The following is a 25,010-nucleotide window of genomic DNA, read 5'->3' as shown; positions in this document are numbered from 1 at the left end:
ACAAAATCGATCAAATATCAGTCTTTCTATATATATTTTTCATCCTCCATCCCTCCCTTTACCCATCCCAACCCCTTTTTCAGCATTTTATTTCTTTGGCCACATTCCTGTGAACCCACGATCTCGCGGTGCTCACCAAATCGTGTTCCTGCCGACTTATCTTCCAGCGGGTTTGCTTCCTTCCTTTTTCTCATTTTCCTGTTTAAATCTAGTGATCTCGTGTCTGTGTTCCCGCAGCAACAAAATCACGTTCTCGCTGGTTTATATTTTTGCAGGATCGCCCCTTTTGACTCTTCTCCCTCCGCCTTTGACTTGCGTTCCCGTAACCACTTCCCCGCCAACCTCCCCTCTAGTGTTCTCGTCGAAATATCTTCCAGCGAAAATGCGCCTTCACCTGCGCTTGCCTCTACCCATCCCTAGCCGTCAGAAACGCATTCCCAATCCCTAACTTGCATTCCTTTTTGCGGGAACACAATCTCGCCTATTTTTCAACGCTCTCGTAGAATCTCCTACCCTAGGATCGCGATCCCGCTCAAAATGTTTGCTACCCATTTTAGTCCTACGCGGCTAAGATACTATCACGAGATCACGATCCTACTAGATCCATGTCCTTAGGATCGAGTTTTCACTTTCACGGGAATGCAATAAAATTTAAACAAAGCAAAAATAAGAAAAGGTTTTCAGCCCTACCAATCGATCTGGTGTCCTCCGTGATGTAGAGGAATTTTAGAACCTTTAGAAAATCAAATGCATGACTTAAGGCTTCACATGCATGAATGCAAATTTCAGCAAATGCATATAAATTTAATAAAATGAGGGTCAACACATGAAGATGTTGCCCATTCAAATCTGCATTACAACTGGGTTTTCCTGTAACACAATCACATCTGTACAACACTAGAAACTTCAAAAAATTATAGGAAAACTCAAGAACTTCATTCTATTCACTTTCTCAAAAAAAAAAATCTCTCTTCAAAAATCTCTCTTACAATATGCACTCTTTCTCTTTTTGAAAAGCCTTCTAATGTAACTCCCAAAAATCCATCATAGCTTTCTTGTGGCGGTTACATTTTTAATGCCTACACATGGTGCTTTAGGAATATTCACCTTCTAATGTAACTCCCAAAAATCCATAATAGCTTTCTTGTGGTGGTTACATTTTGAATGCCTACACATGGTGCTTTAGGAATATTCATCATTTTCTTCCTTTTGATTTTTCCCATAAACATTTTCAAAAATTAGAAACCTTTAACACACCCAAAATAATCTAAAATAAACTCATACTAAGTTCTAAGTGAATAATTTTGGGTAGGCTTATAAGAATGCCACCTAAACATTTCCACCACAAAAAAAAAAGACATTTATTTTAAAACATAAAACTCTAAACTCACACACACAAACATTTCAAATTTTAGATTTTAAACTCAAAACTTTTTGATATTTGCTTTGTGCCCTGCATTTTAGTCATATTGTAGGTTGTCTTCCTATTGCAGACGTGCTCCTACACCATACTCCCAAATTTCAAAAGTTTCCAAGTCCCTTGGAAACACCTACAAAACAAAGCATTAGAAAAACATATGGATCCCTTCATCTTGACTTTTGGTTTGTACTTTTCCTCCATTAGAAAACTTGGCCTTTCTTGAACTTGTATCATTTGAATTTTCTCTTCCTCCTTCATCTTTACCTTTGGTTTGTTTTCCATTGGTAAGATAAAAATTATTTGCTACTCACTATGCATCCACTTCATCATATTCTGAATTTGTATGGCTGCTACATACACTTGTAACTTCATCACATTCTGAATTTTTATTATTGCTGTATACACTTGAATTTTTATTCTAAATTTTATGTCCCGAGAATAATTTGTTGCCCTGTCATAAATATATTCAGCCTCATCTTCTTTGTCCATAACATCATTTGATACCTCTTCTTTGGAAACTTCTTCATGCTGATTCTCCATACTACCACCATTCTTTTGCCATTCTCCCATGATGGCTATAAACTCTTCCCATAAATCAGATTCTTCTTCAGAAGTTGCTGCTACACAATCTTTATCTCCATCCTCATGCCATTGCTCTTGACATTTCACTATACCATGCATTTTGAAGGCTTCATTATTTTCCTCCAAACTCTCTTTCATAGGAGTACCTTTTAGCATTGTACTCATCTCTATTTTCAAAGGACACATTACTGTTCCAACCATAACTTTATCACACTCAAATCTCATAGGACTTTCCTCTTTATTCTTCTCATCAACATTTACTTGTTGCACTGCTTCTTGCTGCAATTTATCTTCTTTCTGCTCTTCATGTTCTTTCCCTTCCAAAGGACAACTTACATCTATCATTGTTGAGATTTTTGTACTAACTTCACATACATCTGCACTCTTTATGGCTGCCTTCTTTGTAGTTTCATTTGCCTCTACCAAAACTTCTTTCACTTCCTCTTTCACTTCATCATGCATTGGAAATGCTATCCTATTAATAAGACCTAAACTTCTTGATTCTTTCCATGTTTCATCATCCTTCAATGGAAATAAAAGCATCTTCTTCCCATTCTTGTTGACAGTATATGTGTTTTCTCTACAAACATATATGGTTGACCTGTCATATTGCCATGCTCTTCCCAAAATCAAGTGACAATCTTTTAAAGGCATAATATCACATTCAATGGTATCAAAATATGGTCCAATATTAAAAGAAACATATGAATTTTCAAACACATCAATCCATTGTTCATCTGCTAACCCATATGCTCTGTAAGGTAAATCATGAGGTACTCTTGGAAGATTCAATTTCTCAACCATTTCTACTGAGATTATATTTTCAAAGGAACCACTGTCAACTATAACTTTGCATACCTTATTCTTGCACTTGCACTTTGTTCAGAATATAGAATGTCTTTGGCTATAGTTTTGTCTTTCTACTTCTTCTTCTTCCATTATGATGTAGAGCTACACTTTGGAAACCTTTCGTGGATATACTCAAGTAGAAGGGTTGCTTCAAAGGCTCAAACTCATCAATCTGGAAACCTTCACAATCTGCCCATTGTATTTTGCTACAGTAACATAATCTGCTACATGAACATAGAATGCTTCAGCAACATAGGACACTTAAACAAAAAAATCTTTTTCCACCCAAAAAATCAGTCTTGTTCTTTCACTCATTGACTCCAAGTAGTGGTAATTGTGTCTTCACAGTGATAGGAATTTTGTCAAACACTTATCCCCTCAACTAAAGAAAACTAACCATACTTTAACCATGACCAAAACAAATTGTCCAACTCAATGTTGCTGATTTTAGAGCTGAGAATTTATTTTTAAATATTAAAATTGAATTTCTTTCAACCACATTCCTTCTTGACACCATGAAAATCAAGAAAGAAAAGACTTTCCAAACTGTTGCCTTCTTGTAGCAACAGTGACAGTAAATAGGACAGTTTTTAGAAACAGGTCTGTTTGACCCCTCAAATCACGAGATAATTTTTTCTAGAAAGAATGAAAGTTGTTCAAAACATAATTAACTATCCTCCCATGAATTTTTGGGTCTCTATGAAACCATACGTGACTGCTATAAATTTTTCTTTGGACTGTAAATCTAAAATCTGACCAGACCAGCTTCACAGAATTATGCATAACTTGCTCATTTCTAAATGAAAATGAACCAAAATTGAACCAAATGAGAGTATATTCAATGATATTTCCAAAAATATATCATGCATAATAAGGAAATACTTCATGAAAAAATAAGGAAAAGATTTCCACCACACTGACCGAAATCAGGAAGCTTTAGATTTAAGGAATCTTGACATGCATGCAATAGTTTCAACTTCAAATATTTCTCTTTCAAATGATAGTGATTTTCTTCCTTTGATTCATCTAAGTGATTAAATAAAAAATCAATCCAAAAATCTTTTGGATCCCTTCTCCTTCAGCATTCATAAACAAATATGTGATTCGATTTATTTTTTTGCATGGAACCCCATATAACTTCAAAATCAAATACCAAATCACCTTTCCCTACCCAGATCTTTTTCTGGGCTCTGATACCAAAAATGATGCAGAGGAATTTTAAAACCTTTAGAAAATCAAATGCATGACTTAAGGCTTCACATGCATGAATGCAAATTTTAGCAAATGCATAGAAATTTAATAAAATGAGGGTCAACACATGAAGATGTTGCCCATTCAAATCTGCATTACAACTGGGATTTCCTGTAACACAATCACATCTGTACAACACTAGAAACTTCAAAAAATTACAAGAAAATTCAAGAACTTCATTCTATTCACTTTCTCAAAAAAAAAAAATCTCTCTTCAAAAATCTCTCTTACAATATGCACTCTTTCTCTTTTTGAAAAACCTTCTAATGTAACTCCCAAAAATCCATCATAGCTTTCTTGTGGCGGTTACATTTTGAATGCCTACACATGGTGCTTTAGGGATATTCATCATTTTCTTCCTTTTTATTTTTCCCATAAACATTTTCAAAAATTAGAAACCTTTAACACACCCAAAATAATCTAAAATAAACTCATACTAAGTCCTAAGTGAATAATGTTAGGTAGGCTTATAAGAATGCCACCTAAACATTTCCACCACAAAAAAAAGGGACATTTATTTTAAAACATAAAACTCTAAACTCACACACACAAACATTTCAAATTTTAGATTTTAAACTCAAAACTTTTTGATATTTGCTTTGTGCCCTGCATTTTAGTCATATTGTAGGTTGTCTTCTTGTTGCAGACGTGCTCCTGCACCACTCTATACTCGTACCCATCGCACAATGTCTGCCCGGTGCTCTGGTCGCCCACTACCCGCCATCATAATCTCCAATGTAGAGCTCCTCACAGCAATATCTCCTCGTCTGTCTAAGTGCAAATAAACCTTCCTGGCCCCCTTCTGGCCCCTGATAGCCCCCCTCGGTGCCTTGACTACCCTTCTTGGTCCTCCCCCCTTCCAAAAAATCCCCATTTCCCAACAACATGAACAAACATAGCTTGTTCTATTGTAACATATCTTGGTCCGTCGGTTTGTACATCCTCTTTAGCCTAGTATCATTGTATCTCTCTAGCTTCTGTGCCAGTTCGTCCTTGCTCCACATCCTGCACACATCGCGCATCTTGGTTGGCTATTCCACGACATCCTTTAGCTAAAATCTTTTGTTTGTTTTTCTTTTCTGCTTGTGGATTACCTCGTATCACTTCCACACTGCTTGCTTTGGGATTCATGTGCAATGCTGGGGCCATCCTTGCATGTTTGTTTCGCATCTGTTTGTTCGTCCTCTGGACAGTAGGTGAAAAGGCCTTGATGTTCTTGGTAACCTTGGCAATTAACCAACCTTCCTATATTAAATCTAATGCTCAACTCCATGGTGGCCCTTCTCTTTGAAGTATCCCCTTGCTCAACCTGCTTCAATGGATTCCCTACATCTCCATTTTCCCCTCATCCCTTCCCTTATCCTGGGTTCCTTTTTATAGTGCTCCGCTCCTTCCTCCTCCACCTTCCCTAACATCTTAAGTTTTCTCTTGTGCATCTACTTCCCCTTTATCATTATCCCATAGTAAGCGTTTGAGCTAATTCAACCCCTTCTCTTTACCACTCTAAGTCTCCTTGCTCATCCTAGATTCTTGATTTTTCAAGAAGCCGTCGAGCCTCATTTCTCTCCCCGTCGCCTTCTTGAGGGGGCATCATCTCTAAGTCTAGTCTCTCCTCTTCTTATCCGAGACTGGGGCAACCTTATTGCTAAAACATCTTCCTCGTGTCGTCTCTATTCAAACTTCTTTGAAATAATGTTGTCTCAACACTATGTCAAAGAGGGGCAAAATGTAGACACCTAAATCTGATTACACCGCTTTGGTAATCCTATTTAGCTATCTCTAAAGGCATCATTAATTAAATTCCTATTTAATTAATCCTTTTCCATCCCCTAGCTGATTAATTTAATTAATCATCTATAGTTCTGATTGATAAATCAAATAACCTATTATTTATCAATTAAATCCTATTCTCCTATCTAAATCCAAAACCCTCATTTATTGAATAAGTCTATTTGATAAATAAATCCCTCAAATCTAATAGCCCCTAACCTATCCCTAAACCTCCATTTGGCCTAATCCACCCCATCCACCCATACTAACCTAGCTTAGCCACTAACTCACCCACCCTCATGAATGCCATCCACTTGCACATCTCTAACATCCCTAATCTAATCCTAAACCCAAGCCTAATCCCCCCCTAACCTTGTCACATTCCCTAAGTGAGCTTAAGACTTTCCTAAGCAAAGAAAAGTCAACAATCTCAACTCCCTCCAAAATATCTCAACCACCAAGCCTTCAATATTCTTACATTCTCTTAAAATCTCTTACAAGCACTTATGAGGGCCATTTAAGGCCTTGAGCCTCCTTTGTTGACTCATCTTTGCACTTTCCTCCATCCACTCACCTTGTGACAAGTGTCACCTCCCTATTGGTGCTAAACAAGCACAATCCATGTGCTCCTCTTTAAGTGCATCCTAGCCCTCCTTAAGCTTTCATCTCTCCTTGCATCTTAGCCTTCCATCCCTCAAGCCCTTGGCCTATAAATTGAACCCTCCTTCACAAAAATAATCCACCTTCCATGCAAAGTTATAATGCTATTTTGAGAGCTCATAAACTACCAAAATACCATTATAGTGGTAAAATCACTCCATGACTCCATTGTTGAAACCTTGTTTCACTCATCCCATCCATCCATTTGAAGTTTAAGGAATATTGTTGAGCATACATCTACATCAAAGGACACATCTACAACATTAAGGAGGCTTTTGGAGTGATCTTGCTCTTAGTTTGCACTCTCTTACACCTTCTTTTGTCTAATATGATATGGGAATATAGTTTTATGTTTGTGAATGTTTTCCTTATTGCTAATGTTCTTTTCACACTAAAATCTTGTTCTACACCTGCCATTGCTTGTTTAGCTTATAATATTGTGTCTCTATATGTGTGGATTTTATGTAAGTTGCAGGTACCGGGTATCGACTTCCTTGAATTGCCAGGATGAGCTTACCCTATTGCATTACCTCAATGGTAAGAGAGGGGAGATAAATCTTAAGTCCAAATCCTAAACCCTTTAGCCATTTGTCCTAATTGATAATTAGGACAAGTATCTGAGTCAAGTACCCTCCGAATGCGTCAAATGACATTAATTCATGATTATAACCCTTTAGTTGATTTTGTATGTGTTTTTCTTTTATGGGTTTTTATATGTTGTTTTATGAGCCTTTGGTGTATTTTCTATTAATTAAGTTTAATTAAAAGTTTAATTAATGATTTAATTTAATGGAAAATTAATATGATATTTTAATATTTAATTAATTGAGAAATTAATTAAATAAAAGAGTTGAATTTGGAGATAAAAGTTTAAGGATAAATTTAGAACGTGATAATATTTATTAAATTTAATAATAATATATTTAGAGGTCATTTTTAAATAAATGCTAAATATTATTTTTATTTAAGTTAATTAAATATTCTATCAATTAAGTTTCTAAAATAATTTAAAAAGTGAAAAGATATTAATTATTAAAAAGTTGTAAGATCACATGATGCGTGAATGAGATTAAATAAAATAAAATAAGTGAAAATAATAATGTTATTTTAATTTCATAAAGTGTGCATGGGATTAAAAGTAATAAAGATTAAAAATAGAAGTCAAGTGAAACATTAAATAAAGTTATTTAATAATTCAATTAACGTGCATTAAAAGATAAAGCAAAGATAATAAAAGTTAATTTGGAGTTTGAGTCTTGTGAGCAAGGAGTCCTCTCTGGTGAATGCACAATTAGTGCCCTGATTTGAGGAGAAAACTCCTTATCACAACTTTGGGGTTCATTTTTGAGGGATGGAAAATTTGGGAAAGAATTTTTGGAGACAAGAATTTTGGGAGACATCTTTTGGCAGCGAATTTTAGAAGGACAATTCTAGTAAAGTTATTGAAGAAGAGAGAATTCTCTCACAGTTTTTCAAAGTTTTTGTATTAGCATCAGGATTAGGTAGGGTCTTGTGCTTTGATCGTTGATTAATTTTGCAGTTATCCTTTCTTGTCTTCTTCGTGTCTATGGATTGTAAAATCGAAATTCTCTATGATGAAAGTAAATATATTTCAATATTGTGAATTATTAATCGTTTGTCAATAATTTTTGTATATGTGAAGAATAGTAGAGTTATCAAAAACCCTCGTTTTCTAGATTTAAGAACTTAAGATTTAATTTGGGAAGGGTTTGAATTTAAAAATGAAGATTCTACATTACAGTTTGGATGGTTGAATGTATTTTCTCTATCAGAATAAAGAAGGAAATAATTTCAAAAAAATATATAAATATATTAAAATAAATTGTTTAAATTTAACATATTTATAAATGTTTATAACTAAATTTTATTTATTTTCTTAAAAAAGAAATGTTTAAGAAATTTGATTAACAATAAAATTTTATTATAAAAATTGTATAATATATATATCTAAAAAAATCGATTTATATAACAAAGTTTATTTAAATAATTTTTTTTTTTAAAAAAATGTTTTAGGGAGGGGCGGTTAAACCACCCCCTACCCCACTAGCTATGTATAAGTACAGCAGGTGACTACTATACGCAGTCGTACCTGCTGATGCAGTACGACTGTGACAACAGTCCCTGCGTAGCATTTATATTGTTGAAGGTAGCGATTATAATGAATCGCTTGTTATATATATTTTGTTTTAAAAACTTTATTATATGATGCATGTTCCATATTTTTTGGCATTCGATTTTGTTAAGTGGCAAATATATAAATTGCAATTAATTATTAATAAAAAATGTTAAATTAAAATTATATTATTATTTATTGATAATTTAAATATTAAACTTTATTAATATTTTATAATAATAAATGTTTTTATATTTAAATAAAATATTAATTTATTTAATTAAATATGGTTAAAATAATATTTGCTAATAGTAGAGTTATTATTATTAAATAAAGATTAAATAATTGATTTTAATAAAATCATAGTGATTTTATTTGAAATCATTATTGATTATTTTTATAACTTAATAAAATAAAGATTATTCCAAATTGATTTATTTTAGGGAATTTGACTTTAAATTTGAGAATAATTGTATATTCAGGAATAAATAATCGGGTTAAATTATAAGGGTAATTTAGTGAGAAACTTTTACATTAAAAACGTACCTTGAAACTCAAACTGAAAATTTCAACTTAAACCTTAGTGTGTATTATGGAAAAAAACCCAAACTAGAAACTGTACTGTATTGTTTTGTTTTCTTCATGATATTATGTTCGAAGTTTTGGGTTGTCTAGATTGTTGGCCAGTTTAGGACATTGACCAGAGACTTGTGGGGGTTATGTGATTGTGATATTATGATGATTTGTTCTCGATCTTTCTTAAGCCAACCATGGTGATGTGTTGATAATGCTCTATGATGGATGTATTTATTGGTTGTTATTGCTTTCCAGTTTCCTTGTGTGAAGCTGAGATGTATGTTTATAAGACATCTAACTTAACCATTTATGCATCCTCTATCAGTTATACTTGGGTTGCTTTCTAGTCACCTTGATGGGACTGAAGTGTTTTGCTACTTTCTTGATGATGTCATGTTGTGATTTGTCCATTTTGGAGTTTTTGATTAGTATTGTGATTTACTTTGGGATATTTTCTAGTTGCTCATTGAGAACCATTGGATATTGTGAATTATCATTGATGCCTTTAATTACTAATAGAGAACTGTTGTGATCATTATGATTATCAATTGATGCTTTCCAGTTTCTTGTGGAGAACTGATGTGATTATGAGGGTTTATCTTTTAAATGCTTTCTAGTCGCTTGTATAGGACTGAGGTGATTTTTTGATTTGTGATTTCATGAGCCTAGGGTAGGTTATCTATGTGTAGTGTTGGGAAGTGGCTTGCAATGAGGGACGAGGAACCCGAAGTGGCTCTAGGGATGACTCATTATAAGTTGTTTGTTTTAATAAGTGAAAACATTTCACCTAAATACTGACTTTTACTATATATATTTGTTACTATAATTTACACATGTATATAGTTTGTTTAGCATACTCAAGATCTTTTATATGTATGTGCTTAGATCTATACATACATATTCTTGAGTGATTCAATTTAACTTGTGTACATGTACATGTGTGTTCTATAGGGTCTTAGTGATAGTCTGTTGCATTTTGGAGATCTTCATACTCTGGTAGATCCTTCACAACATGTACATGTGTGTTCTATAGGGTCTTAGTGATAGTCTGTTGCATTTTGGAGATCTTCATACTCTGGTAGATCCTTCACAACATGAGTCACAGGTATGTTATGTATTTTTTATTATATATATTTGATGGATATATAATGTACATATGATATTTAATACATGCACATATACTTGAATATGTATAATTTTATAATTTTACAAATTTCTTTCATTTGACACAGGGTGCAAATCCAGATCGTAGAGCCTTTTGGGGTCAAGGATCAGGGGGATGTGGTTGATCTTAGTTTACACGTGTCTATTTCATTGATGTTGTCAGGATATTTTATATATATACATGTCATTTCAGATACTTTTATATCCAAAGATGTATATTATCTCAGATACATGTGTTATTTTAGATACTTTTATATGGATATGTATGTTATTTCAGATACATGTCTTATTTTAGATACTTTTATATGGATGTGCATGTTATTTCAGATACATTTGATACATGTGGTATTTTAGAGATATTTGATGTGGTATTTTGGAGACATTTTATATGGTATTTTGGATACATTTTACATGGGTATGTATACATTATTGCATAGATGTGTTATTTTACATAGATGTAAATATTATGTTCATGTCTTATGTTCATGTTGAGTGTATGTATGTTTTCAATATTTAATCAATAAGTTTAATACATATTTAAGAACATAAAGAGTACGAGAACTTAATGTCTTATGTACATGTTAAATTGATCTTTTAATGTCTTAATCTTTTATGTTTATGTATGTGTTATTCATGTTTCCGTATATGTTATTCATCTTAATGCCTTAATCTAAGTGTAATTAATTAACTATATTTAATGACATGTCTTAAGGGGAGATCCTAAATTATACATATATAAGAATGTAGATTAATGCACAGGTAAGAATATAACATATACATGTACATAAGAACATATAAAGAGTACATTACCTAAAGAATGCATGTTACAAAATTTAATTAATAAAAGTTAATACATATAAGAACATAAAGATTATATGTACATAAATACATAACAGCATTAACAATCATAAGAAAACATATACAATGTATATAACTACATACAAATACTAAAGGGGTTGTCTTAAGGAGAGGTCCTAAAAGGTGGTACAAAGGGGATGTCCTAATAGGTGGCCCTAAGGGGAGGTTAGGTAATAGGTAGTCCTAAGGGGAGGTCCTAAGAGGTTGTCTTAAGGGGAGGTCCTAAGAGGTTGTCTTAAATGAGATATCCATATCTAATTTAATTTTTTTTTTAAAAATGGACCTAATAAATCGCATATCCAAGATAAATGATCCAATGTATACAAATTTATAAAAAAAATATCCTGTCAACATTAAATGTGAAAGTATAAGCACTATATAGACATAGCTGAACTAGAGCTCCACAATAAGTACATACATAAACTAGAGCTTGACAAACATTGTATTGTTAGGATCCTCTCTAGTTTTTATTATCTCTAGAAGTTTTCCATGTTCTTCAATAGATAGTTTCCACTTTTAAATTACACGACGTCCTCTTCTTTGTATTGCTTCAAATTGTAACTTGGTTGCTATAACATGGTTACTGTAATGTAAAACCTTTGCTCCAGGCTTGTATTCAATAAATTCAATACCACTATTAGTTACCCTTGTTTGTTGATAATATGTTCCTTCAATAACAACAGATCCAGTTGGATATGACTATTCATCAGCATCTATAGTTCCTTCTAGCAACTTGTGTTTTTCTTTTGTGCATCTTAAAAGATAATAGTCCACATTTTCCACATTATCTGGTAAGGCTTGAACTGCAAAAATATCTCCTACATGTATATAAAAATAGACAAATATAAATTAATTTTAAGTGAATATAAATGTATATCAATTTATTTATATGTATATGTGCACACAAACCTGCCATAACTAAATAAAAAATGCACTCATAATCGGTTGAATATACAAGATCATAAATGTCAATGTCAACATCTTCAAAAAGAAGCTTTCTAACTATCTCCTTCAAATCCCAATTTGAAACATATCCATTCACAATATTTTCACATGCACTCACTGGATTGTCCTTAATGTAATCATCACAAAACCATGTTTTCTCTCTTACTTTAATTACTGGAGATTTATGGTTTCCTATAGTCATCACTTGATGTAAATGTCTAATACCAAGAATCGTTTGACAATTGTAAGGATTAGATCGATCTATATCCATTACAAATACAATAAATAATTGTCATATTTCAAATAAATATTTAATAAAAAATTCAAGAATTTGAAAATACATTAAAAATAAATATAACTTAGTTCACCTTTCACTTCCCAACAGTAAGGTTTATTGTATTCAGTATCTCGAGTAGCAAAATGAAATTTGCACTATTCAACAATTTGATTTGCACTCTTTATCCTATTCCTTGTATGCACATACAATATGCATATATATAATTTAAAATATATGCTACTAGTATTAAACATGCACATTAAATGCATATATTTACCTACAAGTTCATGTTGTCAAAGTGCACACTTTATACGTGTTCCTGCTCCATCATGCTCCCCTTTTTCGTGTCCACTTTCAAAGAAATTCCATAAAAACCTAATATTGGTTCTAGCATATTGCATTGCTAACCAATTAAATGCTTTTGGAGATTTGAATTGTTCAGTGAACATGAAACATGATAAGTATCTACAATTATCTGTGTACATGTATCAAATCAAAATAGGCATACATACAAATAAATATAAGTTAAAATAAAGTTAAATAAATATGTAAATTTGATACTAACTTACACATCCATCAAACCAAATTCAATTCTCTAAAACATTTATTCTATGATTTCTAAGATCTTTGGAGAACATTGCAAAATAATGAGCCACATAACTCCTATCATGAACTCTATCATCACTAATATAGAAATGAACCTCTTTGATGATGATGCGTTCATTTTCATCCAACCTTTCTATCTCATCCACCTCAAATTGTGCATGTCTATAGGTCACTTGCACAAATATTGCAACTTGTTCAAAATGATAATATTGCCCTTGAAGCTCTATTTGAGGTGCAAATGTATAATTCTCAGAAAAATCTACAACTAAAAGTATACAACTAGGTGGAAAACAATTTTTGGAATCATGAAACTATTTAACTTGCCATCGTACACCATGACAATGTTGGATATGTGGATATATCAATGGACGAAACTTAGTCATAAACTCATCATAATGCAATTCACTCCCCTTCAATACAATTTTTTTGGATTCATCTCTTGTCTTATTTTGGTATGTCTCATATCCATATCTCATCCATGAAACTGGTGTGGATTCATTAATATTCTCAATTTGCATAAATCTCCACAATCTTCACACTAATTTTTGATGCATTGCATTTTGAACTCATATGAATCTTCTAATTTATCACATAATATGGACTTCACAAATTGTGTTGTACTGCTATGGATGAAAAAATTAGGATCAAGTATTGCCATAACTTTTTTATATGATTGCAAGTGTAGACCAAATTCAACATGATTTCGACAACAAGTTTCACGCATCTTATTTATGCGTACAAAGGAAGGACGCAAACTCTCAAACATTCTCTGACATATTTTGACATTTGAAAATTTTTGCTTGAATGTTTGAAATAATTCACTTTGAATTATATTTATGAAATTTTTTGGATGTTCAATTTTGGTCCCTGTCTGTTGATCTTTAATTTGTATAGTATCACGTCTGTTGGAAGAAATGAAAGAATGTGTGATCCAAAATTCAATAACTTGTTTTTTCACATCTTCAAAAATTGTCTTTTCGAGGAACTCTACAAATATTCACCCAGTTATTCTCAATGTTATCATCTAGCATATTTCTCCTCTTGATATATCTCTGAACAATTCTTTTAGATATATGTAGTACATTAGAAATTGCATTTACCTATTTTCTATGTGTCAATTTTCTACTAGATATAGTAGTCATCAATGCTCTACGTGCATTACTCAAATCACCTCCTCGAGTTGTGTTGTCAATTTTGTTATAAGAATTTTGCAAGTTTTCAACTGTTGTTTTATTAATATTATGTGCATGATTTTTCCTGTTATCAACACCCAATAGCTCTAAAATAGGCCTCATATCTTTTCTCCTAAATAACTTGACAAATAATTGTGTTTGTCCAAATATACTTTTATCTTTGAAATATTCATGCCACATGTTTTGACAATGCTTTCTGATAGTGTTATCATTTATCATATCTTTAGATGGAATTTGGTTTAAAAGTAGTTCCTCATCCAAATCCATCAAATTTGTTATGTCTTCTAATTTGTTTCTATCAGTAGAACTACCAATTTCTTCCTCTTCATTATTTTCATTCTCGTCATGAATCTCATCCTATTCAGGAATTTTAGTAGGTTGGTTTTGGTTACATTTTGTATGACCTTTCATTTTGTCATCTCTTTTCCTATCATACTTCTTTGATCTTTTCCTTTTACTACCCATTGAATAATTTAATCTATAGAAACAAAAAAATAAATTCAGATTTTGAACACTAAATACTAGCTAATGCTTCAATTTAGAATACATAAAAATAAAAATAAGTAGATGGGAAAAAACACCTTTAAAATATTCGATCCTTTGCTATTCTAATTAAATCTACGAAATAGTTGCTAAAAATGGCTTCAAAAATCATTGTCTTCCAAAAATGCTCTTTCATTTTTCGTTGTTTTCTATATTTATTAAAATAAAGAAAGCAAAAATCTTATTTTATACATGAAATTTCCAAACTAAGTTATTTTATACATGAAACATCCAAACTAATCGCTTGTAGTTTGTTGGGCCGACAAGGGTTTCGGCCAGAACCCCTTTGGCCGAAACAGGTATGGCCGAAACGGTTTTAGCCATAATTGCCTATGTGTCATCCTAGGTGGCAGCCACACAAACAAAAATAAGAACTTCTGCAAACATCTCACTTTGAAGGCCAATTTGACCTACTAAATTGAAATTTTTTTAAAACTAAAAATATACTTTTGTAAGTCTCAGAGTCAAGATTATGATCATAAAAATTACTTAGTATTTTGATTATGGATAATATGTTATAATTTGAAAATATTACAAGTAGGTATTTTAAGATTTAGGAAGATGTCTATTATAAAATAAGAAAAAAATAGTAAATCATGTTCAAAAATTAATGCTACACTAGAGGAGAGAGTCTTCTTCAAGAATGTGGAATTTAAAAAAAAAATTATTTAGATTTGATGGAAAAAGTTTGACAGGAGAAAAAAACTATCAATTTTTGATAACTTTGACTTTGACTAGTTATAACTTGAAAAATATTAGTCAAATTTCAATTTTTCTTTTTTGGTGCACTAGGTATACATGTCAACTCTAACATATTCCAAAATCAGGCCAAAATATGAACATTTACATATATTTGTTTGATGGGGAAAAAACACTATATTTTTAGTATTTTTAAAAAATTAACAAATAGACTTTAAAAATTCAAAAATAAATAAAATTTTCAGTCAATTTTTAAAGAAAAAAAAATTACAGACATAAACTTCATCCAGTTTTACACATTTCATTAGTTTCCATCATCTTCAAATTCTAAACACAAATGCCACTTTTATGTCGTTAAAGTTGAAGAGTTTAAATTCTTATATCACTTTTCCTTTATAAAAGGTGACACAGGTTTGTGCTTTTACCCATGTACTCCTTGAGGATTGACAAATGGATGGTTCAGGAGATTAAAAATATTAATATAGACCATTAGGAGATTAGAAGAAAGGTAGATAACCAAAATGAATAGAGAGGTATTGGCGATAGAAATAATATCATAAAAAGTATTTCAGAGCAAGACCTTGTGAGAAAAGTAAATAGTGCAATTGAGACCCAACTGCATAATACAAATGATCATATTGAGATGAATTAAGCTATGGTTAAGAGCATCCTCCTATATAATCAAAAAATACTTAGGGAATATAAAACCAATCTCAGAGGTCTGCATGTTTTACTATAGAGCTAGAAGGAGAAACATGTCATCATGTTGATAATGAAGATGAGTTTGCGATTAGTTTGACTCTTGGACTAAGAAATTGAACTAGAGGCATCCCAAGGAAGAAAAATGAATTGGAGATAAAGGATAACATCAAGGAGAAGACCCACCTCAAAGAGTCTTTCTAAAGACATGAGGATTTGGAGAAGGAAACATAAATCCTTTTTTATGTAGTTGGTCTAATTTGGTTTGGGTTTACCCTATTGTGGGCTTCTATGCTGGTTTGTTCTTATTTTTGTCTTGGTTGTGTGCCTTGTTTTCTAGTCGTTTATTTTTGGGTCTTTTTTGGTATGTTACATGTTCCTTAGGTAACTATTGTTTTTTATGATCTAATTGAATATCTATCTTCTTAGAGATTTAAAAGGGTTTCAAAGCCCCTTCAAAACTTTTTTTCACCTTAATAAAAAAACAAATGAATAAAATGCATGAAAATATACATTTAATGGCCTCAGCTATGAATACAAGTATAGACCTAAAAATTAGGAGAAAACATAAATAGATTTCATATGATAATTTTGATGAAGCTCAATGTATGTTTATCATTTGAGGTTAGTTGGATGACAAATGCATTCAACATGATAGCCCCGCAACAACCTTTTATTGCTTGAATTAAACATGTATAGTGTGCGAAAAAAATGTGTTGCAACTATTTAGTGGATAGAAAACTTTTAATGTTTGTGAGACTAAGCGTAGTCTAGAAAACAAATTTAGAGGATATTAACTAATTCATTTGTCCATGAACTAGAAGTCTATTGCATTATCCTTATCTAAAAGATTCACCTAAAACAAAATGTTGAGGTGAGCATTAGAACAAGAAGAAAGAAGATTTTGATTGATCAAATATAGCGCAAGCTTTTGAATTTGAACACACATTGTGGGTTTTTGTTTTGTGCAGACAATGGTGCTAGCTAACACAACATAAACAAAAAGTTTGGTTAGTAAGACATCGGTCAGAGTTAGGTAGGATCCACATTCAAAGTTGTCAATGCTTCGAGCATTGTTTATCTCCTCCTAGCTAGCTTTTATTAAAGTCATGATTCTATTTTATAAAGAAAATTCTCATAATAGATTTGAATAGTATATTTTAAGTATTGATTTATTATAGTTTTTCGTTTGAAAGTCTATTCACTTCTCTACTTAGACCCTTTAATATACTTTAAGATGAGTCATCTCAACAAACCAATGCTAAAAATATTTTGTTTACCCAAACTTATTATAATATGAAAATGAGATTTATTTTCTAACTTCAAAGAAATTAAACACATTCCCCTTTTAAAAAAAAGGTCAAACACAATCATACTACGATTATGTGTTATTCATACCACAATTATTTTTAAATATATGTTATTAATAATTGAACTAATTTGAAAGATTTAATTGCAGGTCACTCATCCTGAACAATGCATGCAAGAAAGACAATCTATGAGATGAAAAAGCACTCGAGAATAACCAACAACAGATAACAATCAGGAGCCCATGACAACCAAAATATATACCTAAACAAAATCATTTCGCATTTATGATGGCTACAAACTCATGATTGTTTATTCATTTTCAAAATGATGGTCTGATACACCAATGAAATCCTCCTTCCTTAATGTCTGCAGATCTTAACCAATAGTCAGTAATAGTCAGCATTGGCTGTTCCATTTTCTTATTTGTATTAAGCATCTTCCCCTTCATCATCACTTAAATCAACGTCTCTCACATACTTCTTCCATAGCCAATGCTGTTTCCACACTTTCTCTGTCATTTCTTCAATTGGCACATTCTTCGTCTCAGGAAGGAGAAAGAATACAAATATAGTCATGATTAAAATCCAACCAGCAAAGAAAAAGAAAATCCCATATTTGAAATGACAAAGAGTGGACAAGAATGCCTGTGCAATGACAAAAGTGAAGACAAAGTTAACACACACAGTGAGACTCTGCCCAGCTGATCTAGTTTCCAGTGGAAATATTTCACTGGGAATCAGCCATCCAAGAGGCCCCCATGACCATGAAAATGCTGAAATAAATGTGCACACCATAACCGCTATCACAATAGCTGTGCTACGAGAAAGGTGTTCATCCTGTCTGAAGCCTACTTCCAACAGAACTCCAATTATCACCTACAAGTCAAAACGACTTCTTCAAACATATTGCTCAAATTTCAACATAAAGAAATATTAATGGTCTGTTAATGATATTAGATTTTTATAATCTGTTGTTTGTGGATTATCTATGTCTAATTTTTTTATTAGACTATGTCAAACTTTTGTTACAACATATTAGATCACACTCTTTGATTGAGTGTTAAAGCTGAAAAGAACTGACACAAATATGATTCAGATAGGGAAAGAAAACTTACGGAGTCTCTTTATGATAAATAAAGCTTTCCTCCATGACAGTTAATGGAGTGTGATTTTAAATGTTGATGTTAAAAACTTATATATCATTTAATTGAGGTACACTCTATCTTGATGATAGATGTGAAGTGTGATCGAAATGTTCATGTAAAACCGTACATAATCTAGTCTAAAGGAATAAGTACGCTCTATCACTGATTAAAAAAAAATTATACATAGTCTAATCCAGAAATAGTAGGAATAAGTAAGTTCCTTATCCTCTGGAATGTAATTGAAAATATTGATACAAATAACTTACACAGTCTAGCCCATAAATAATATCAATGAGTAAACATACGGATGTGTAAATACTATATCTTGGTGATGGATCATGAAGGACCATGTGGTTTAAGACATTGATGCACAGAATTCAAAAACAACAGAAATGAGCTAGTTTCATATTCTCATGATAGATTGTGAAATATTATCTAAAATATTTATTCAAATAAAAGCTAATGATAGATCATAGAGATAAATTAACGATAGATCATAGAATGTAATCAGAAATAACAAGTGACATAAGCACTTTCTAGATCCTTGTAATAGATTAGAGAGCATATGATCTAAAATATCAATACAAGAGACTCACATAATCTAATCCAAACATAAGAGAGACTTAAAAAATGATATATTTACCTGGGTAATAAACATCTGCACCCCGGCCTCAATAAGAAGCATTCTGCGCCCCACTCTATCAACGGAGAATATTGAAATTATAGTGCCAAAAAAATTTACTACACCAGTAATGATAGCAGAGTAGAGTGAAGCATCATTCTTGAATCCCAATGACTGAAAGAGCAGAGGTGCATAAAACATAATGGCGTTGATACCAGTGAATTGTTGAAAGATTTGAAGGCAGATTGTTATGACAACTTGAGGCCTATTTCTACGCTTCCACAGGTCTCTGAATGGATGCTTAACTTGTTGTGCCATTCGACTGGCCTCCACCAATTCATTGAACTCTGGATCTACATTGTTTGTTCCTCTGATCTTTCTCAGTACATCTCTGCCCTCTTGCAGGTATCCTCTTTCAACAAGGCTGTTGGGTGTTTCCACTATAAACAGGGAGCCCACTGTGAGAAGAACTGCAGGAACTCCTACTAGACCCAGTGAAAGCCTCCACCCCCATGGCTTGATTTTTTCAGCTCCGTAGTTTACCACATTGGCAAATAGAATCCCTAACGTTGTATTTAGCTGGAACAGAATGTTCAGGGCGCCTCTTATCCTGGCTGGTGCTATCTCAGATAGGAAAAGTGGAACTACCTGCACCATCAGAAGATTTTCCCATTGTGTCAAATCCTGATCCTTTATCATTTGAGTTTGAAAAATGAAATCTTGGCTATGATCTATTATCATGCATGGCTGAGTATCATCAGGTTTTTTGGTATTTTTCTTATATATCACATTATCATCATGATAATTTTAAGATATTCTTGCAACACTCTTATTATCCTGATGATAGATCACAAAGTGGAATACTGGAATACAGGAATACAGTATATTGATACTAAGAATTCTTATACAGTCCAATTTAGAAACAACAAAACTTTCGAGCATTGATGAAGTTTGATGTGAAATATCTGTGTAAAATACACTTAGATCTAGAAGGATCTCATACTAACATCATGAATTGTCAAAATGTTGTATCTTCAAGTTTGCTATATTGTCTATTTGATTAGTAAATCAGACCTTACATTTAATTTGCAAACATTTGCTACAATCCATCATTATCATCGTTAGAGTTGAAAGAGGAAAGAATATCTAAAAATGGACTATGAGTGTGAGCTAAAACATTGATACTGAAAATGATAACTTGAAGATGTGAGCCATCATTCAATCTTCTTTTTACTTTCATGACACATATATGATCCAGAAGATTAAAGCTTTAAAAGCAATAAGAATACATATCAACTACAAAATTGATTGAAAACATCTTTTAAAAATTAAACTAAATCCAAAAACATCTTATACTAATGAAATTTAATGTTACCTGATTAGCAAACCCGACCCCACATCCGAGCAAAATTCTTCCGAGGATAAGCATCAGAAGATTAACAGCTGCTGCATTCAATGCCACCCCACCAATAAAAAATAAGCCAGCAATTAGAATGGTAGGTTTCCGACCGAAATTTTTTGTTGTATATGACGCAAAGAGTGTCGCTACAACACCCGCCATATACAGAGACGATGTGAATAGCTGGATTTTTACATCGTCGTATTTGCAGTATGTAGTTTCTGCATGGTGGGGTTTTTTCTTTCTCATATACACAGCTGGGAAAAATCTCTCCAGAAAGTCATCCATAGATGTAACCCCACCTGAAAATGAACATGAAAATATTACAATCTGAGCAATGTTACAACTAAGCTATTATTTGCCAATATTTATTCATGTCAACTAAAAATATTGTAACTTTAACAAGTCCGATAGAAGAGGATGAGTATAATTTGCAGATGATTTTGATGGAATGAATATCTTTCAGTATTCTTTAGTTCTTAGATAAAGTGGTCAATATAAACTTGTGTTACCATATCAGATAATATTTTGGGTTTAAAGAAAACCATAAGACAACAGTTTTTCCGATATTATTGAAACTAAGATGTGCCTCAGAACATTCAGAAAAGTGTGTTGAATTGAATGAATAAGGATAATAGTTCTTTTTATCGATTACACCATCTAACAAAATTCAAACGCTCAGAGATATTGTATAAGAAATTGTACAAGAGATGAGACCCAAATCATATTTAGATGACTTTTTCAAAATGAACAACCTATTTCCATCACTAACAGATAAAGAAGCCCTATGAACATGGAGATAATAATGCATAAATGGGAACAAGTACATAAAGTCCTTGAGGGAAGAAAATGGAAAATGAAAGCAAAACATACCAGAAACTCCAATGTCATAGCCAAACATCAACCCACCAGTTGCAGCCAAGATGCATGTGATAACAACATAAGGCGTTATGTAACCCTCAAACTCCATTACCACCGATTTCCTCCTAAGTGAAAAACCCATGGCAGGCATTTTGAAGAAATCCTCAAAGAACTAAAGAATAAAAGCTTCGCTCTTGGAGTCCTCTTCACTATTGAAACACAGTAGTCTCAAATCTAAACAGAAAGTCAAGTCTAAACAGAGACCAAAACCCCCAAAAGAGAAGAAAAACACAGCAAATTCCCTTCCGAAACAAGCCGAATGAAGTTTAAATGTTTTCTCCTACTCCCTCAAAGCTTAGAAATATGTAATGTCAAGATCATAAACTTTCAGCGGTTAAAATCTTGTGGGAAATTCACAATATGCATGTGGAGAGAGGACATTGGGCCTAAAACAATGCAATCTTGATGGCAATGGGTGGTGCCCAAAAACCATCACGCCTATTAGGTTATTAGTGCCAAGCACGATACTATTCTTTCATTCAATTCAATTGACCTATCGACTTATAGACTTTTCAAGATTAAAAGAAACTTAAATGTTTATATCTTTTTCTAATTTTTTATTATTTTATAAAATTCATTTTTCATTCATTCTATTGGACCATACTATTTTTGGCAAGAGAAAAATCAATTTTCTTCAACAAAAATACAAGTATTTTCTAACAAGTCTATTGTGCATTAATGACAACTTATCTTTTCCACATTTGTGATAAGGATAAGATTCTCAAAAAAAAAATCATTTTTATCTTCCACCTCACAAATGAATGTCTAATCAATATTAATTATCACAATCTATTTTTCTTACAAAGTAAAAAATATAAAGTTAAATATTTTATATTTATTAGTTTTAGATTTATGTTTATTTTTGTTAATTGTAAAATGTTATTACTTTAAATTTATACTATATTTTACTAGCTACTATTTTACAACCTCACTCTAATTTTTTTATACCACTTTACAAATTGTGAGACTAATACTACCCTTCAAACTTACTAGATATTTTGGTAGTTTGAATTAAGTGATCAACATTTTTTTTTAAAAATCAAATATTTCAACTTATAACTCAATTGGTAGAAATGAGTAGTTCATTCATGTAATATAATTTCTATTGTTATTACCGATCAAAAAAATAATTTCTATTATTATTTATATATTTCTTAAAATAATATAATTATTAATATTTTAAAAATTCCCTTCAACTCTCTCTATCATTCTACCTTTACTTCCTTATAATAGCATATCATTCTCCCTTTTAGCTCTCTCTTCATATCCCACTTTTCTATCTATAAATCTCTATTTTCCTTCTTTTCCAATTATTGGTAAGAACTTTGACGCATTGCGTCTCTTGTTTAGTTCCCAATCAACGATTCCATTTCAACAACCCTAAATGTACCATAAAAAAATTAATTTTTAGTAAATGGGAGTCATATTAGTGATAACAATTTGTTTTCAGTATTGAGATTCTAATTCTATGGTTTAATATTCAAATTGATGGGCTTCAATTTATTTTAAAAGATACATATTATATATCCTCACATTAACAATAGAGCTAATAGAATTTCACAAATGCATATGCAAATATTTTCTACATAAAAAGTCATATTATACAAACATAGTGTAATAATATATAGTAAAATTTGAACCCTAAATCTCAACTCTAAATGAAGTTTAAATATTGATTGAACTTTGTCTCCAATTTGAACCTTAAATCTCAACCCTAAATGAAGTTTAAATATTGATGGAACTTCTCCTTTCATTTGTGATGTTAATAACACTTCTCTATTGATAAGGATATTCATTTAGAGGATTTGTGACATACTAACCACTATTGTGAAGAAGTTGACACCATAGAATTTAGATAAAGGTAAGAAATCACGTGAAATTTTAAGTGAAAATGAAAGCAAAGGAGTTCTATATAATTCCAAGGTTATGCTAAAAACCAACAAAGTAATAATAAATGTTCATTATTGGTGATTGTCAAGGGGTAACGTAAAATAGTTGGTTGCAAAAATTAACATGCTTTAACATCGCTAACAAGACTCCAAATTATGTGTTGTAATTTCTGGTATGAAACAAATTTTATCAAGAATACATAAAAACATAGAATTGTACTAGCCTATATGCAAATAGATAAATATTTAAAGGATTTATATCCTTTAATTTTGTATATATAACTCTGATTGCCACTAGGGATCAAGTCTTGTTGAGTGCAAGGCTTCAACACAATAAGGGATGAGGCTGGGATCGTGCCCTAAGTGATTTTGATGGCGTGGATGCCCCTTAGTTCTTGGCTCTAAGCTAAAGAGGCTTCAGGCATGTGTGGGCCCTTATCGGGTTCCTAAATCTTCAAGTGGTGGCCTTTGTTGGTTGGTAGGTCATAGGCCTCGTGCCTTGTTAGGCTATCTCACAGGTTTGAACCCTCCATCAAAAAAAGGGGGCTATTGAGAATTATATATAGTTTTTTTAGTTGTCATCAATTAAGTTCTTATTATTTTATATTTATTGAGTCTATCAAAATGAAAATGAAAATGAAAAAGTTTAAATTAAGTATGCCACAAACTTCCATAAATTTAGAAGATTAACTTGTGAGATTAAATTATATTACAATTCATGGGACCATCCATATTAAAAAAGAAAAATCTTAAAATTATCAATGTACCTATTGTTTTTTTTAAATACCCCATCTATGAAAGCCACCCTTAGTTTATGTAAGACAAATTATATGTTAAGTTATAATATTCTTCAAACTTCTATAAATTTAGAAGATTAACTTGTAAGATTAAATTATATTACAATTCATAGGACCATCCATATTTTTAAAAAATCTTAAAATTGTCATTTGTACCTATTGTTGTTTTTCAATACCCCATCTATGAAACCCAGGTGCCTTAGTAATTATATGTAAGACGTAAATTATATGTTAAGTTATAATATTCTTCCAATTTCTATATGATTTGAGCTAGGATTCCACCAAGTGATTTATAGTATTTTGATTAGGCTTCTAATAAATAATTAATATTTTAACTTTTAGATATAAATAGTACATTTTAAGAATTGATTTATTTAAATGGTTCATCTAAAATCATAAGGAGATTTCATAATCCATGATATATGCATAATGTTTATTTGGGTGGGATTGTGTTGCAATATTTTTACCATCAATATTTTAAATCATACTTAATGATCCATCATCTAGCATTCTCTCATCCTGATTGGATCATTGTATGATCTAAACTATTGATGATAAAACTATTGCGACACAATCACACCCAGATAAACATTGTGCACATACCTACTTTAGATGAACCTCCTAAACAAATAAGTTCTTAGAGAGTTTTATTTAAATAGAAGATATTAATGATTAGGCTAGTTTGTAATATTTAATTGTGA

General features: G+C 31.8%; 1 protein-coding gene across 1 annotated transcript; it reads right to left on the bottom strand.

Annotated features, from left to right (window-relative positions):
• Positions 1–17,965: 17,965 nt before the first annotated feature.
• Positions 17,966–21,714, bottom strand: LOC149562364 (sugar transport protein MST4-like). Its single transcript, XM_089823875.1, has 4 exons — positions 21,576–21,714; positions 20,679–21,004; positions 19,325–19,951; positions 17,966–18,412 (listed from the first exon to the last, which is right to left on the bottom strand). The coding sequence occupies exons 1-4, from the start codon at positions 21,712–21,714 to the stop codon at positions 17,966–17,968; spliced, it is 1,539 nt and encodes a 512-aa protein (XP_089680001.1).
• Between the last annotated feature and the right edge of the window lie 3,296 nt (positions 21,715–25,010).

Source organism: Cupressus sempervirens, chromosome 4 (genome assembly GCF_028749045.1).
Source record: "Cupressus sempervirens isolate cs-2001-9-10 chromosome 4, ASM2874904v1, whole genome shotgun sequence".
Lineage (NCBI taxonomy): Eukaryota > Viridiplantae > Streptophyta > Pinopsida > Cupressales > Cupressaceae > Cupressus > Cupressus sempervirens.
The sequence above is the reverse complement of the archived record's forward strand: the minus strand, read 5'-3'. Positions and strand labels throughout refer to the sequence as shown.

Coding starts and splice junctions, on each gene's coding strand:
- LOC149562364 (XM_089823875.1), bottom strand. CDS start 21,714: ATGCCTGCCATGGGTTTTTCACTTAGGAGGAAATCGGTGGTAATGGAG. Junction 21,005..21,575: donor CTATGACATTGGAGTTTCTG/GTATGTTTTGCT, acceptor GTTCATTTTCAG/GTGGGGTTACATCTATGGAT. Junction 19,952..20,678: donor GGGTCGGGTTTGCTAATCAG/GTAACATTAAAT, acceptor CTGATGGTGCAG/GTAGTTCCACTTTTCCTATC.